General features: G+C 36.4%; 1 protein-coding gene across 1 annotated transcript; it reads right to left on the bottom strand.

Moving 5' to 3' along the window:
* Window positions 1-3454: 3454 nt before the first annotated feature.
* Window positions 3455-12360, bottom strand: LOC137401143 (MORN repeat-containing protein 2-like). The gene is made up of 4 exons (XM_068087517.1): window positions 12168-12360; window positions 9196-9270; window positions 6561-6804; window positions 3455-4056 (listed from the first exon to the last, which is right to left on the bottom strand). The coding sequence occupies exons 1-4, from the start codon at window positions 12175-12177 to the stop codon at window positions 3954-3956; spliced, it is 432 nt and encodes a 143-aa protein (XP_067943618.1). The 5' UTR covers window positions 12178-12360; the 3' UTR covers window positions 3455-3953.
* Between the last annotated feature and the right edge of the window lie 6756 nt (window positions 12361-19116).

The following is a 19116-nucleotide window of genomic DNA, read 5'->3' as shown; positions in this document are numbered from 1 at the left end:
CTTGGCAGAGGGCATGGATCCTATGTGTATGAAGTTTGAATAAACTCGAGCAGAAAATATGGAAGTGCTTAGTGTTTACGCAGACTAACAGATACAACCACATACAGACACACATACACACATGTGCAAATGTACATACACATGCGCGCACACTCACACACTCTTACACAAAATGCTTGCACACACGCAAACACACACTTACTCACATACGCACATGCGTCCGCACACATGTTGGGATTCATTAATATAAAAATGACACATTAACATAGCTAATATAAACAAAAAAGCCTTTGTAAAAAGCATATCTAGAGCGACTGACAAACAGCGCAAAGGGTTTTCACTCAATGCAATGATGTTTGGGTCTATAATAAACGCAAAAAATTGTTTTTAACTTTATTTCAACAAGAGTGAAAACTCATCTACTTCCTAAATTCCATAATAACAAAATGAAATTTCAGTTGGTTGGGCCACAATCAAGGTGATCAGCTTACGTCATTGAAGTGATTCGTTTTATTGTGGAAAGAATGTAGTGTTTATCGCCTCTTAATGCGCTACATCAATCAGTGAGTCATCGAGGCCTCTTACCACCACTTGTTCATTTGTTGATGACCAATTGGTAAATGACCAGCGCAATAAAATGCGATGCGCCATCCTTTCTTTTAATTTTGACAAACGATGTGGAATTAAATTAAAGACCCTCCCTTCTGAGACAGCTTTGTGAGAGAGTAATAATATCAGTAATAATATTAATCTGCAATAAATCACTGAGTGACCTGTTTCTGGTACATACATGTATTTGACCTATCTCTGGTATATACATGTATTTGACCTGTCTCTGATATATACATATTTGACCTGTCTCTGGTATATACATATTTGACCTGCCTCTGGTACATACATGTATTTGACCTGTCTCTGATATATACATATTTGACCTGTCTCTGGTGTATACATATTTGACCTGCCTCTGGTACATACATATTTGACCTGTCTCTGGTACATACATATTTGACCTGTCTCTGGTACATACATATTTGACCTGTCTCTGGTACATACATGTATTTGACCTGTCTCTGGTATATACATATTTGACCTGTCTCTGGTACATACATATTTGATTTATCTCTGGTCCATACATATTTGACCTGTCTCTGGTACATACATATTTGACCTATCTCTGGTATATCCATGTTTGACCTATCTCTGACACATACATACTTGACTTATTCCTAGTACATGCATATTTGACCTATTTCTGGTGAATAAATATTTGACCTATTTCTGGTGAATAAATATTTGACCTATTTCTGGTACATACATATTTACTGCCCGACCTGGAAGATTAATTCTGCTGCATTAGCAAAGGACTCACAAGTCTTTATGCGGGTCTATTTTAACAATTTTAACCAAAATTTGATCTAGCGAACTCATAAAGTTTTAATGCAAACTTTTCAGTCTTTGTTCCGGGTGAGCAATAATATTGCTACAGGGTTTAGGCCTGGCGCCTGTGGCAACCGCACACGTAGCCTAGTAACAAAGAGTGCCTGACCTGTGACAAGGAGGCCAGCAGCAGTGATATGATTGACATTCAACTTGAGAGAGTTTTCTGCAACTAGTATCATACCCAGTCAACAGGGTACCTTCGCTCCTGAGCTCAGAGCAGAGCCATTATTTGTGTAATTATTCTCTTTTAAAAACACACACAACCAAATTGAGCGATTGGTGACACGTGATGGAATGATTGTATACCTTGTTTATTAGTAGCGAACTGATCTAGAAGGTTCCAGAGAAAATATGTGAAATCACCCAGAAGTATACTGATATAAGCCGACCAGCAAATCCTATATACATACATGTATGTATATATATAGGATTTGCTATTTAAGAGTAAAGTTCCACTTATACATATTTTATATATATATTTTATATATATTATATATATATATTATATATATACAACTACTAGTGTGCTGACAATCCCCTGCACCGAGAGTCATTACAAATAATAATGGCCCTATCTGCACAATCATTACATGATGCGGCTAGAAGGTCAAGAGGAGCAGCTGGTACTGTGTTTTGGAACAAAGCTCAACATCTGGTTTTAATCCTTGGGCGGTGCATTTTTTTTCCTAATTTTTATCCAATGCTTTGAACAGATGGACGAACTTGGCTATTAATATAATGAAGATTGACCATCAACTGTAGCCTGCACTTTGTGACGCCTCTAGTCTCAGCGTCATTATTTGGTCTAAAGACAAGCTTCCGTTTCCATTATCAAGTCTTTCAACATGAGATACAGACACTAATAAACGCTAATCTAGAGGCACGCTTACTACCTTCAAAGTAATAAATTTTTTTCAATGGGTTTGATGGTTGCAAAATATTTGTAGTTTGTATTTCTCAACCTGTAAAAGCATTTTAGATCTTTTTTATCTCTGATGATGAGGTTTACGACTCATCTTATCAAATGAGTGGCAGGAACAGTTCCTTGTTTATTACCTAGTTATGAGTTACAATGTAACAGGGCAGCAAAAATACAGTTCAGATTTTTTATAGTCTGAAGGGCAACTACTGTAGTATGTACAGTAGACACCCTGACAACATAAATAATCAATTATAAGAATGCTCAAGTTATAAGGATTTTTCATGGAGATGAAATACATGTAGATACTAAATAGCCCTTTCCATTCCAAGATCTTACAGAATTCACTCCTTTGTTTATTAAAAAGAATAAAAACTAGATTTAACTCCTTAATTGGATGACTATACAGTAAATATAGTTTTATTGATTTGTATCGACAAGTTTTTTATTCTTTTCATTATTACTTGTTTTAGAGTTCATGATTATGATAATCTTACGTTATACTGCCAGTAAAATGAAAGTAATTCAGTTTAATCCAGCTCAATGTATTCCAAGATTTTCCCAAACTAACTCCTTTGGCCCTTCAAATAGAGAAAAACAAAGCCTAGGTTTTTGATTTAGTTTTGGACAGTAACTGTGGTGCTATTGGTTTGTATCAACAACTTTCCCTTTTTCTATGACAGTCAGATTGACAAAGAAGTTTTTTCTGCCACTGCTCCCTCTCTGCTTTTGCTAAACTGGTTCACGGAGTTCCATATCCTTTTTTGAAGGATGGTTTGTTTTTCAATGACTATGGTATCTGTCGAATAGTTTGAAGTAATTCAAGCTGGTAATCTTGACCTATAAGCCCGATACCCAATCAATGGTTTGGTATTTTTGTGAGTTTTTTGAGTAGATTGGTTAATAAGATTTTGAAATTTATCCATCTTGCTCAGTCATTTTTTGCAGCTACCACCGTGCTTTAATGAATTAGTCAATCCTCTGCAGCATTAAAGCTTTGACAGTTTTTAATCTAATCTTAAGAATACATAGTCAAAGCTATACAAATACATTAGATTGTATAGCTGATATCCGAAATACGCTGAAGTACGCCGATCTATAAATAGAATGAAGCTAAGGCTATTTTATTGTAAATGCATTGCAGTTTATACCTATAAATGCAATGCAGGCCAAATTAATGCATTTAATATCTATAAATGCAATGCAAGAAAGGCTACTGCATTGCTAATACAGTATAGTTCAGACCCATAAAAGTAATGCTGACCAAATTAGCACATTGTAAATGTAGTGCAGTGCAGGTCTAACGCGAATGTAATGCAAGTCTGGTTAATGCATTGCAAATACAAGGTAGTCCAGATCCATAAAAGTAATGCTGACCAAATTAATTTGTTGTAAATGCAGTGCAGTTCAGGTCTATGCATGAAATTCAGGTTAGGCGAACGCATCGTAGATGAAGTATAGTTCTGACCCAATACATTTGAGTTAGAACAGAAGAATGATGTTAAGCATATATTATAGTATAAATCAGGCAGCCTTCTATCCACTATTTCTTGTTATCAAATGTCTCACTGGTCAGAGTTAGGTTGAACTTCTATAAATTCAATTTAAATTTTAGTCCTGGTGCAGCCTTGTGTCTGAATGTGCCGACCCAAACTTGACCTTCAGTGTCGGTGAACTCTCCTTCACCCTCTATCCTAAAAGTTGCCAAACAGAAACATGAGCGGTCATTTAATTTGTATTAAGGGTATTTCACTCTTATGGAACACAGGCTAAATATAATATATTTGTAGGCAACTTCCTCCTTTTCCAACTGCAAGAAAAATCTGTCTGAATTAATAAATTTTATATAAGGAAAATGGAACTTGGCTCATACTACATTATGTATACATCCTTTGCCGTTTTCACACTCAAAAAGACATAGTATTTGAAAATATATGGACTCTATTAACTCTATGAAACAAGATGTTTTTTCCGTTTTTGTGAACTTCTATTTCCAGTTTTCGTAATGTTCAATTGTTAAATCGCGGAGAAGGTCAATACTTTTTGCGCGAACAATTGTATATACTCGAGTAGGAAAAGCCTCTACATCTTCTCACCATTCGGTCAGACAAAGTCAGTAAGATATCCCATTTTTACATTTGAACCAGTGTCGAGAGGTACCAGTATCCTCGTATTCAAAGTTTTGATAGACAGCTTCTACTGGAATAGTAACCTTTTATATGTATTTTATGCCCACACTTCTATGCACGAATTATTATCATTAATTCAACATATTCAGGAGTTTTTTGTTTTCTCAGTTCTTATTAATTGTATCATTATCAAATCAGCTTTTATTGTAATCATAGCAAAACAGACCTAATTTCGCTAATACTTGGTAATTATTTCACATTTATGTTCAAACCCTTTTTTGACTACTTTATTTATTTTTAAATTTATTCAAATTGCTAAAAACATTTTTCTCAAGATACGAAGTTTGAAAGTTACAGTTGTTTGACAATGTTTGAAAACCTTTATAGTTGTTTTTATGATATCTCTTAAATTATTTCAATGACACCAAACACTTCTCTTATGATATGTAGTTTGAAAGTTGGAATGGTAAGTGTTGTTATATGTTAAATACAAATAAATTTTCTATTCAAAGACTTTTTTATGACCCGAGCAACACCGGGTAGTACAGCTAGTTAAACTATAAAACTGACCGAGCATTGGAGTTTGCTATTGTTTCGCAATGTACGTAGCTTGATGTATACTAAACCCTTTATTACAACGTGTTGTTTTATTTTGATAAAGCAAGTAACAACTATAGGGATATAGCGGAGCATAATTATTGATGTAGTTTTTACGAAACCGTATGGCATTTAAGCTTCAGCTATTTAAACATATTTTGTTGAAAAATGAGATAAGAGTTAGCTATGCAGGGTTATTATAGTAAGTACTCATTTTATTTTAAAAACTAGCAGAATTTTTTAAGAAGTATATAATGTTTGAAAAGATTACCTAGTTGGGAAAAATTAGAATCCAAATTCAGTAATTAAAAATCGGCAATACACATGCACGCATATACACAGACATGCATATAAACAGACATGCATATACATAGACATGCATATACGCAGGCATGTATATACACAGACATGCATATACATAGACATGCATATACACAGGCATGTATATACACACAGACATACATATACATAGACATGAATATACACATACACGGATATATACAGAGATGTGTATACACAGACATGCATATACACAGACATGTATGTACGCGGATATTCATATGCACCGACATGCATATACACAGCCATCATTTATACACAGACATGCATATACGCAGAAACACATATGCACAGACATACACATACACAGAAATGCATATACACAGACATGTATGTACACAGACATGCATATACAAGGACATGCTCATGCACAGACATGCATATAAGAGCTTGTAAATATTCATGGGTTGAATAGAATTCAAACGGTAGCCATAAAGCTGAGATGTGCCTATAGCAGTTAAACTTGCAGAAATTTCTTTTGCGTCAAACTAGTGGAGTAGAAAACTCCAACATCTACTACTTGTAAATGTTGGAGTAGACGACTCCAAAATGGCCAACACATCTAGGCCAGCTCTTGAATAAACAGTTTAGGAAGTTAACTTGTTTACCAGCAAATAATTTTTTTAGTGTTTTCTAACTACATGTAGCATCAAATTTAATAAAATTAAGAATTTTTCTACGGTGAATTGTAATTCTAGATATGCTTGTCGTAGAGTGTTGTTTGTATTATAGTTCAAGTCATCGTTATTCCAGCAGACTGTCGGTGCAAAATCACGTTTTTCATTTCAGAGTTTCAAAAATGCTACACACTAACAGCCCCACCACCTTTAAGAAGTTTGTATATGTATTAGGTCTAAACCTAGTTTTTTGGTATTTTCTAATAAAACAATCACTACGTCCTCCTTTAGTTGTTGGAGTAAAATGGAAGATGTGATGACAAATAATTGAAAAATCAATGCCAGTGTATTTATGTAAGCAAATATAAGCTAAAGACTATATGCAAAAGTGTTTATGCAAAAATTAGTATATCGAGGTTTTGGTGCAGAAAATTTGTACGAATAACATCAGGTTGATGATTTTGGGGCAGAGCTTTTACACCTGAACACTCGATTATAATTTTAGTATCAACTCACCTATTTTCGACAAATGGTCCTGAATAGAAGGAACCGTTAGGCCAAGTGTAAGTTCCTCTGCCATGAAACTGGTTGTTCTTAAAATCTCCTTCAAAAACGGATCCTGATGGATGTTCCAGCCTACCGTCACCCGTCATTTTGTCTTCTTGCCAGGATCCTGCGTAGACAAGGCCCTCGACTGTTCTCTGCTCTCCTTCTCCATGCCTCTCTATTGTTCCATCACTCAACTGTCTGTACTCCCCTTCTATAAAGTCAGGCACTTGAAATTAGTGTAGTATTTCAACAACTAGGGAGCAGCCTCTGCCTATAGTGCTGGCCTGCAGCCAATGGGTCAAAGGTCCTTGACGACATCAGCAAAAGCTCTCAATCTAAAGATTGGCTTTGATTTCAGTGTCACGATAAACTACTGCCTATGGAGTCTGCAGCAATACACTAGTGAAGGCTAAATTAAAGTACATGCATTATTAGAAAAAGGTAATTAAAAATGATTGTAAATTACTTGGCGTACTTGTTTGCATTTATAAGAAAGATAATTCAAAATAGCCACGGGCTACATACAACTAATTTTAAGCAACTTTCATGCTAAAATGAAGCACTGCTGCTGTTGTGAAAAGAAGAAATCTTGCAAGCATGAATATCACATAGTTTTATTCCAAGTTTAAACAGTTTTCACTATTACTAAAATAAATTGATAGCTTCCTTTCTGCCAGAATTGTAAAAACCTTGCTTTGATGTTACTTCACCTTAGAAGAACAAAAATTAGGTTTAAAAAAAATCTGCTGCCCCGATAGCTACTAATTTATGAAACTTGACTTGGCAGCAGTTTTAATTTAGTTTTACATAATAGTAATAATAGTAGTAGTAATTATAATAATAGAAGTAATAATAATAATAGTAGTGATAATGATAATAGCAGTAGTAGTAATATTTGTAGTACTAATAATAATAATAGTAATAATAATAATAGTAATAACAATAATAGTAGTAATAATAATAATAATGATAATAATCGCAGTAATAATAATATTCATAGTAATAATACTAATAGTAGTGAAAACAAGACAGCTGGAAGAACTCTTTAGAAATACCTGAAACATAAAATTTCCTGCCATATTTTTATAATTATCTGCAATACTTTTTTACAAAAAAATGAATGGATTAAGGGAAGAAAACAAACATGGCACCTCTTGACAAAAGTACGGTGCTAAATGTATACAATCTATTAGATAGAATTTTTGTAATAAAATAGGCTATTCGCACAACATTTGTTATGTTTTATATAAACTGTTGGGTAATTTTCTTTGGGCTGCAACATCAAGCACCAATCAGTGGACGGGGATGAGCTGGCCAAACAGGATAGCAAATTTTAACCATCCCAGAATTAAAAAGTTTACTTCAACTATACGTAATTATATTAGGAGCAGTGTCAGCAGAGGCAAAGCTGACAAGAGCTTGTCTGGTGATCTGTCTGGCATTAATCCACCTATACCAGTCCTAACTATTCAGTTGGCTAGGTTGTTACATATTCGGCGCTTATAGACTGAGGCTTACCCTTACATTTGATTGTATTGGTCTTTTGACAACCTATCGTCGATTCGCCAGAAAGATTTGAAGAGCATCTACTCGACTTTATGTACAACCACTGTAACCCCACCAGTAAATCAACATCTGTTATCAATCAATGTTGTATTTCGACTTCTGTTTTGCGCATCATAGTTATTTAGAGTGATGTTGTATCGAATATGGTTGTTTGCATTCAAGAAACTCATTGTATAAGGCCTCATGGCAATGAGATGGTAAAATTGATAGACTAAATGCAACCACTAAAATTGGAGTCTTCTTCCCATACCAATCTAATCATAAGTTTTATTAGAAGCAATTTGGTAGAAGGACATAAGATACTAGTTTCTCTGAGTACCATGTTCTGGCAGGATGTAAATGATCATGGTTCTCTCTACTCCCTATAACCATTACTTTTCTTAGCAGGTTTCAACAGTGGTTTGCTATTACCTTCTTTTAGGTGTTTTTATTAGGACACCCACTTTAGAGAGATAGATCTTGCCTCGCAGAGAAGCTCCTTTTGTCAAGTTTTGCTTATAATCTTACCGGGTTTCTGGCCAACTTGGTCATCCATGCTGGAGTGAGGATGGGGGAGTTTGTTTAGTCATCGATGACCCCGACTTTATTATTAGATACAAGGTTGCTATGTGACTTGAACCATGTACTTACTGATAGCATGCAGCATCCTAACCCCTGAAATATGGCTGCTTTCTAAGATAATAGTAAAAGCTGGTAATACGACAAAATTGTACAAAAATTTAGTCGTACTGCTTGACAATATTAAGCATGCCAGTGTCTAGCTTTCATGAGTAATACATTGAATTTACCAATTTGTAGTACCCATAAGTTTTTAAAGAATTTTGTAACGTGACACAAAAGCATCACTCACAAGACAGTAAAGAAGTCTGTAAATTGTTACAACAGAAACAGAGTAGGTGTGAGAAAAGACTTATTTCTCTATTGAACTAAGCTCCGACTTAGCTGTCTTTCATAGAACAGTAGGCCAGTAGTAATGAGTATATGAGTATGAAGCATCTGAATAAAGGTAGTAAAACTAGAGATTCAATGAATTTACCATATTGATCTCCATTAGGAAATATATAGATTCCAGTAGTTGGCACTGGAGTCGTCTCTTTCTTATCTTTTTTTTCTGCAAAATGTTGTCACAAAGTTAACATACAAACCACAAAAATGCAAAAAAGTAATTAAAAATAAACAGGTCTTTTATACTATTCTGTATAAGAAAAGAGTGAGTAGTAGTGTTTAATTATTAATCTTGTCTTTTAAAAAGGTATTCCATGATGTATCTTAAAATTACAAGAACAAATGCGTTTTCATTTTTAAATTAAAGAAATTTATAAGTACCTGAGGTGTAATATTCTAACCAAACTATATGTTAACAAATTCACACAAACTATTCCAATGAGTCTAAACTTTAGTTTTTTGGGGAGCTGTTTGAAATAAATAGCATAAAAATCAGATATACCAGAACAGTAGTATTGTAATGGTGTATCCAACATACGCATGAGTGCAGTCCAAAAATTTTATGCAGTAATGTAAAATCTATAATTGGGCTTGATTCATAAATAGCTTTCAACATTTTTGACCATGATCAATATTTTGTCTTGCAAAATTTATAAAAGCCTGACGGTGATAACTGTCAAGTGAGAAATTTTAAATAATTTAATTTAATTATATTTATATAAAATTTATTTATAATGAATATAAAAAGTAGGCCAATAATAATAATTTGATATTTAAATAATAATATGAAATGTATCGTTTTTGTGAGTTTCCTTTGAGTGAAATACTACAATGGTTCTATGGTTTTATGGTTCTATGTGTAATGGTTAGCCTCTGGACCTTGAGTTCAATTTCTCCCAAGACAAATTTTGACTGCAGACAAAGTGGCACTTCTGCCCCACAAAAATCAGACTGTTGCTATAAAGCAAAATTGAAATAGCAAATCAATCAATGGGGATGGGCACTACTATAGTTATCCTTGCAATTTGTTTTGACAGTAAGGCGTTGCTGTATCGATGAGCCCAAGTATCAAGTATTATTGAGATTATGAGGCCTACTATCTTTTGTAGGCAACTCTCTGCAGGTAATTATCTTATAATTGACAATAACACGCCAGTGGTTTGTTTCTAAGTGTCTGCGAACTCTATTTTCTTCCAAAGGTCAAAATAACAATTATTCTGTCAAGACTTACTAGCTCAAGCAAAAATAACAATATGCTTAGCCCTATTTGTTATGGCCTTACTGGGTTAAATGAGTACGTATCTGTTAGGCGTGTAGCAGTAGCTCTTACTGTAAACAGGGCGGCTGAGTTAGCTCTCTTCTCTCAGGGCTTTATGGCTTCCTGGCTTGCCACCTCTTTCTGGGTGAATCGTGTTTGTTGAGTCTATCCTCGGCGAGCTGGTTGCTGCTGGCTCCTTGGCTATCTTGGGCTTATGTTAATCCTCCTATCTTGGCTCTTCTTTGCGGCTCCCCTTTCCCGTCTGGCTCGCTGCCAGCTTCTCCTCGCTCCTGCCTGGCTCGCTGCCAGCTTCTCCTCGCTCCTACCTGGCTCGCTGCCAGCTTCTCCTGCTCTTCCCTTGATTTTGCCCCTCTTTTATACTTGTCCTTGAGCCATTGTCGAATGTCATTGGTTGGTTGTGTTTAACTTGCGGTCTTTGCGTAAGCTTTTGTTTAATTTATATTTCAGATTCCTTGCGGTGAGCTAAAATTTTTTACTGTGGTTGGGATTCCATGACGACAAGCGAATGAGAAGTGAAAAATATTCTAAGTCCGGTAACAAATTGTACAAAACTGGCCATAACTCAAAAACTAACAATGGCAGCATTATAAAATTAATTTTACAGTAATCCTCGTCCTAAGACGCTACTAGCTAGCTAATTTATATGAAGCAAAAGAAACTATTATCATATTATGCCTTTTTTTACAACCATTTCGTCAATATTTTCTCATAAAATACAATATCTGAGTTAATGAATAATTATGCTATATTTTTCTACTGCTCTACAATACAACATTTTCTAGACTATATTGATGTTATAAGCTATAACTAAATATACTAAATAAAGTGTTGTAAATGATTCTTTCACTGATGGCTGGTTGCTGATCTGGTGCACGCCGGCTGCTTCTTCGCTCCAACAAGTCATAAATTTGGCTGGCTCCTGTAATATTGGCGATATACCTCCATTTTTGCCTGATACTCTGTAGAGTTGTTTGCTTCGCTGAATATCCATTAATAATTGTTTTAGCCAGTTAGTCTCTTTCATATTAAGTAGTGTTGATCAATAATAATCGTGATTTAGTAACAATTTTATGCTGTTTTTCATTCATTAAGCTTTTCATTATAATGATCAGACAACTCCCAATCGAACTGATGTCCCATATATTCACATTGCATCAGCTGTGATGGTTGGACAACTCCCATGATTGATATTTCTAGCAGCATAGCAATCGCCATATATTTCATGTCTGCTTATTGATGCATCACAGTGTTTGGTGCAATGTTTTGCAGCAGTTGTGGTATTAGGTGATCCCAAAATTTATCATTTCTTTTGACTTTTGGTCATCTATTGCTTCAAACCCTGACATAACCATTACTTCATTTACATCCCTGACAACATCTTTGCTTACATTAGGCTTGGACTTTAATTTTAAACATTTTATAATAAATAGCTTGCTAATTAACAGAGTGAAGATTTTATCATGTTCATTAAACAATGTTATTTGAACTAAAACTAGCTTCCTAGCGTGTGTTGTATATACTAATATTTGACTCACTAGTAACTATGCAGAAAAATGTTCTTAATGAATTCAAATAACAAAATAAATAAGTAATTGCTTTGTTAAACAGCAGTCAACATACTTTGTGATATAATTATTGCACATGTATCATAAAGAACTTTGGAAATTTGTAGTAAAGTAGCAAAGAGATGTTTTAAATTCATAAACCAGTTAAAAAATCATTTTGTAAGCTTTGAAGAAACGTACCAAATTTAAATAATGTTATAAATTAAATATAGTAGTTACCTGGTGCCATTATAAAATACTCTAACGCTTAGATTCGTGCAGTGTGGATTGTGAAGCAGATGACCAAGTAGACGAGATGGCCAGCTAAAGTGGTTTTAAAATGAAAGCTAAAAAATTTGCATTTAGGTAATAACGCGTGATGAAATAAAATACAATCAGTACTTTATGTGTATTTGCAAATAACTTTCAGTTATAAAGCTGGCTCAGTTCGTTTTAAGAAGGCAATCATAAAAGTTTACGACAAAAACTCAATTTGGAGCACTCGGCTGAATAGTGCATAAGTTGACCTCAAAATGCGCCGTTTCTGCGGTAACCAAGGTCGACTAAGCGCTAAGGGAGTATGAGGTACGTATCTTATTGGTCGAGCTGCATTATAATTACCTGTGGTTCAGCTATTCGTAAACGTAAAAACTATAGAGCCAATTTTGAACGACGCTCGTAATTTATATAAGCTGCATATTGTTTATAATAGATCCTCAATTCGGCCAAGCTTGCGAAACGCCACAAAACAATAAACAGTTATCACCATTATACGTCTGAGGTAAAGTCGAGATAAAGGTTAACTTCATGTTTCGGCGCCTTCAGACTCCTTTTTAAGCGTTTGTCTTACGTTTTTTTTTAGCAAAATGGAATCTTATCTAGAGCAACCAAAGGAAGTACCTGAATTTTTATGCATGAAATTTTGTCGAGATTGGTAGGAAATGACTACTTCTAACGTAATTACCTATTTTCAGATATTTACCGATTTTTTAGGAATCAAATTTACCTGCCTCTCTGGTTTTCTAATAAAGAATAACCTTTGCCCAACTTACCTTTCTGGTGCTTTTGAGCACTTAATAAATCCACATACAACCAGAAATCGGCATAAGCTTCCCAGCTCCTCACATCACAACCAATTAAACCTAAACATTTTGAGAAACTTCAACTCTCTCCCCAGAAAATTAAGAACCCTGACCCTTAACTCTTTTAAAACTAACCTTAAACTTCATCTTCTTTGCCAATTTGCATAACCCTAACTCTTTGTATGCAATCCAACAACAACACCAATACCATGTTCTTTTGGACAAATCATATGATATTACTACTATACCTGCTAATACTGTAACCGCTTGTAAATGCTCATCAAATATTGTATTTGTTTTATGTTCGTTTTTTGTTACTAGTCACGGAAACAGCACAATATATTTTTCACATTCAATTGCTTATGTTCTATCCTTCATATTATCTTTTAGTTTCATATCTAGATTAGTGTGTGGTACGTCTTGAAAAACATGCTTTTTTGTCATGAATGTCGATTATCACCATAAATAATGTAATAAAAAAAAACAAAAAACAGTTCAGTTTTTGCTCGCTCTCGCTGGTCTACTTTCATCAAATACTTATAGGAAGGCGGGGGGGGGGGGGGGGGTAAGTTGGCATACGTTTGATGTTAGTGTTATCTGTGCCTCTACTAGTAGATCGCACATATAGTCACTCTGTCAAATTCAATACACATATATTTCTGAAAATCCCAGGGGTGGGACAGTCTCTAAAAAGGCACCATGTGCACACCTAGGTTTGGAATTGGATCCATAGCCCATTTTCCTAGGGTTTTAATAAATGACCCATAGTTCACCAACCATTATTTCACAATTAACCCTGTTATATCATGGTTAAGATTGATTGAGATTTTGTTTGCATATAAGCAGGCAAACTCTTTGTAGACAACCTGTCTTTATTGTATTAGTCACGGAACTCCCGTTATATTGCGAGACAAACTCTCTTGTGTAAAAACACGTAAAGCATAATATTACAACAAACCCTTTTTGCGTTACATGATTTATAGTCTTGTTTAGACCCATACCTATTGTTTTATACGCGATTATAAGGGATTTATAGTTGAGTCCTTTTATTATACAGCCACCATTATCAGGATTCAATCAAGTAAGGGGAGAAGAAAAAGAATTGTGGGTAAAATATAAGTTGAATAATAATAAAGACGAGCAGACAACTCTAAAACATAATCCAACATTATCTAAACTACTATGATATAATAATATTTGAACACTCCCACATAGTTTTGATAATTTCACAACAAAATAATGTATGCAAATATGAAGCGTACACCCTGTAATAATAATGTTCCTAGTTACCGGCCAGTCAGGCGTCTATCCCACATTTAACATAACGCGAAGTTTCTCGAAACGAATTTTAGGTAGGGGTTTGGTGAAAATATCGGCTATCATATCATCAGTTGGACAATATTCTGTGACTATATTGTGGTTTTGGACTTCTTGTCGAATATAATGATATTTTACATCCATATGCTTGCTGCACTTACTAACGTTAGTGTTGCTTGCTATGCTGATGGCCGATTGGTTGTCTATGCGGAGTACTATTGGTGGTAATGTCTCTCGAGTAATGTCAACGAATAATTGCCGTAGCCAGGCTGCCTCTTTTGCAGCTTCGAAAGCTGCGATATACTCGGCTTCTGTTGAAGACAGAGCGATTGTCGATTGGCGTTTACTGAACCAGCTGATTGGCCCACTGCTAGACATAAAAACATTTCCGGATATCGAGTGTCTAGATTCGTCGTTCTCAGCCCAGTTAGCATCTGAATAACCAACGGGTTGTGTGTCAGTTTTGTTGAATGTAATCCCATAGTCCATAGTGCTTTTTAAGTATCTGAGAACGCGCTTTGCGGCAGTGAGGTGCGTTTGGGTCGGCATGGAATTGAATTTCGACAACACTCCCACAGAATGTGCGATGTCTGGTCGTGTAGCTGTAGATGCGTAGAGAAGGCTGCCTACGATCGATTGATATAGAGTGTGATCCACAGATTTACTGCCGTCATCCTTCACTAATTGTATATCTGTAGCGAACGGGGTTGCTACACTTTTGCAGTCGGACATATCATACTTCTCAAGAATCTGCTGAATATAATGTTTCTGGTGCAGCTTCACTGAGGTGTCTGTGATTTCCGCGTTTATACCTAGGCAAAATTGCAGTTGCCCTAGGTCTTTCATCTGAAACTTTGAACTTAACGATTCTTTGATTATTTTCATCGATTGATCAGTGTCACTTAGGATTACGATATCATCTACATAGACCGCTAATATTGTTTGATCGCCATGGTCGTTACGTACATAGACACATTGTTCAACGCTCGAAGGAGAGAAGCCAAGCTGCCGCAGATACTCATCGAGGACTAGATTCCAACATCGTGATGATTGCTTTAGGCCATACAGAGAGCGATTCAATTTGCATACCAACTCTTCATTTCCAGGCGATACAAATCCGTCAGGTTGTGTCATAAATAATTCCTCAGAAACTTTACCATTGAGAAAAGCTGTTACTACGTCCATTTGATGTATCAACATGCCTCTATCCGTGCCATATGATAGAAGCGCTCGATGTGATGACCGATGCACTACTGGTGCAAATGTTTCATCGTAATCTATTCCTTGTTTTTGACTATACCCTTTGGCTACTAATCTAGCGTTGAATCTGTCCACGCTTCCATCGGGTTTGCACTTGGTTTTGAACACCCACTTACTACCAATGGCTTTACGACCAGCCGGTAGTTTTACTAATGTCTAGGTTTGATTATCGATTAATGCGGTGTATTCTTCGGAGGCAGCGTTCATCCATTGCTTCGATTGGGGACTAGACATAGCCTCTGACATTGTTAGCGGTTCGGTTATATTGCTGGTGAGGCAAGCCACATGATTGACATACACATCAACCCCGAATCTTACAATAGGATTGGGGTTTCGCTGTGATTTTCGTGTAACTGCTGAGTGATTTTCAGGTTCTGGTAATTCAACTGTCAGCTTTTCGGAGTTGTCTTCATTCTCACATTGGTTAGTCTCGGACTCTAGTAACCCTAACCTATTTTCATCTATCACGACATCTCGGCGTACTACGACTTTCTTAGTAGAAGGATTATATAAACGATAGCCTTTCGATCTAAGGCTATAGCCATCAAACATCATTGTCTCTGCTTTATCATCCAGTTTCTGACGGAGCTCACTTGGTACATGAGCATGGGCTAAAGAACCAAACACCCTTAGATTACTAATATCTGGTTTACAGTTGTACCATTGCTGGTATGGAGTTGTGGGCTCATGGTGAGCAGTAGTGGGGGCACGATTCCTAACATAAACAGCTGTTGAAATGGCCTCAGCCCAGAAATGTTTCGGTAATGCGGCGTCGATTACTAACGCGCGGGCTAATTCACATACAGTGCGATTATACCGTTCTGCTACACCGTTTTGCTGTTGTGAATATCTAATGGCTAGTTGATGTTGAATACCTTGAGAGCGCAGGTATTCTTCAAATTCGCTTGATACGTATTCCCCTCCACTGTCCGTTCGAAGGGTTCCGATTGGCTGGCCGGTTTGGTTGGTCACTAAGGCTTCAAACTCTTTAAATACAGAAAATACATCCGATTTCTCATTGATAAAATACACATACGAAAATCTACTAAAATCATGAATAAAACTCACAAAATATCTACTGCCACCAATTGATTTATTCTGCATTGGACCACATACATCGCTATGAACTAGTTCTAGCACTCTAGTAGATTTAATACCATCTCTAGCTATAAACGGTTTTCGAGCCATTTTACCTTTCACACAAGGGTCACATATGGTACCTACACTTACGTTAGACAGATCGGCACCTGTAACAAGCTGTTCACAGTTCATAAGTCCGATGCTGGTAGGATTGATATGAGCGAGTCTCTTATACCATATATCGTTACACGATGACGCTAGATTAGCTTTATGATCAGATGACTCCAGATCTAAATAGTAAAGTTTCCCAACGAGAGTTCCCATAGCATGTATTTGGTGGAGTTTGTTCTTAACCCAACATCTACTGTGGCCAAATTGTACTATCATACCCTTACTAGCGGCCGACTGTACAGAGAATAGATTTTGTTTCAAATCTGGTACATGAAGTACATCGTGGAGAGTGGCTTTTCTTTTCACTTTCCGGCTAACGGACACTGATATCATAATGTTACCTGAGCCTATGGCATCCAATACTCTGCCGTCCGCTATAGCAACTTTCTCAGGCTGGTCAAACTTTGTGTATGTACTGAAACCACCGTTTTCAGGAGTCATGTGACGAGTTGCCCCGCTGTCAATGAGCCATTCTTTCGCTGCCGCTATATTTTCTCCTACTAGAAAAGCACTCTCCTCACTTTGAATTTCAGTTGCTTGGGATTCGGTCACAAATTTAGCTCCATGCTGATTCGCCTGACCACGGCCCTGACCACGACCACGGCCCTGACCACGACTGTAGTTTCCGCGACTATAGTTTCCACGATTGTAGTTAGCACGATTGTAGTTACCTCGACTATTCTGTTGCGCTGTGCAATCTCTGACTATGTGATATGGTGAATTGCAGTTATAGCATCTTCTCTCATACGTGTTATCTCCGATGGTATATAAGGCAGCGTCAAAAATTTGCAGTCGTTTTTCCATACTTGCCGCTTTCACCAGAATCCATTTTGGCAGCTTTTACGCCATGTTTCTGCTCTTCATTGAGTAACGCGTTTTGAACAAATTCTAATGTTAGGGTTTCAGGCTTTTGCGCTTCTAAGGCTGTCACGACAGCTGCATAGCTACTCGGCATACTGCCCAACAGTGTTACTACCTGATCTTCCTCGCTCACCGTGGCTTTGATAGCCGTGAGCTTGTTTACAATATCCTTCATATATTTTAGATGGTTTTCTATAGATGTACCATCACGCATGATAGCACTGAAATATTGTTTCTTTAGATATATCCGATATGCTAGTGTGTCTCTTTCGAAGTGAGACTGTAGCTTCTCCCACGCCAGTGACACAAACCTCTCTGCTGTTTTGCTGAAGTTTTCAACCTCTGCCATGTGTTGCATACTTTTCTTTATGTTGTTCGGTACGATGGTGATGATCTCTCAGATATGCCAGAGTTTTTGAAGCATTAGTGTCTTCAAATCTCCTATTTGATGCTGTGCTTCTTCAGAAACTTCTCAAATCTTGTCTTTAAACTAATAGGCTCAGGTACCAACCAAACATCATCATCCTCAGACTCCGAATCCACTATGACATGAGCTACAAAAACAATCAGATTCTCATGGATGCTCATCAAATATCTATCATCAAATAGCTAATATCTATCTATCTTGTGAACCCAACAGTTAGAGACGGGGAGTATTTTCACATTTTGTACAGAGGCTAATGTAAACAAAAATGGCAAAGCTTGTTTCCAAAATATCTAAAGAGTGTATGACATAGCTTCTATTTGTGGTCAATATAAATCGAGGCAATGTCCCCTGATGTACAACTAAACTATGGTATTAGCTCTTACTATACAGTCTACGCCAATAAGGAAAGCGTAAGATTTCCATAAAGAGTAATGTCGGAAGTCTCAAGCCATACAAATCAAATTAAGACCTGAGGGGTTTTAGAGCTATTAAGGGCAAGCCTTTAATCCATGAGGGATTTGTCTTGATGAGGCTTTGGGGTAGGGGTAGTGGCTATATGGCCAAAGTTCTGTTCATTGTCAGGCCTTTATCATAAGCCATACATCATTCAAAAGGATGATATCACCAGTTTCCTCATCAAACCAAATCATATAAACTCACAAACTTTTGGAGGTGACTCTGGTCTGTTTGAACTGATGTCTTCTTGACCTTCTTGATCCTGGATGAAAATAGAACAGTATGAAATTGAGCATACATTTATCGATTAAATTCATGTGATTATACCTGAAAGCCACAGGCCACTGGTGTAGGGTATTGTATTGTCCTGACTGAACTTGAAAGGGCCTGAAAGGGGTTGCCCTTTATTAAGACAATACATCTTTTATCACCGATGCTTTTCTATGTTTGTTTTAATGGTGTCGGTGGCGTTATGAACAGTGATGAAGTGTAGTTGATATGTGAAAGTTTGTGTACCAGGCATCAGGCAGGCATC

Source organism: Watersipora subatra, chromosome 7 (genome assembly GCF_963576615.1).
Source record: "Watersipora subatra chromosome 7, tzWatSuba1.1, whole genome shotgun sequence".
In the NCBI taxonomy this organism is placed as follows: domain Eukaryota; kingdom Metazoa; phylum Bryozoa; class Gymnolaemata; order Cheilostomatida; family Watersiporidae; genus Watersipora; species Watersipora subatra.
The sequence above is the reverse complement of the archived record's forward strand: the minus strand, read 5'-3'. Positions and strand labels throughout refer to the sequence as shown.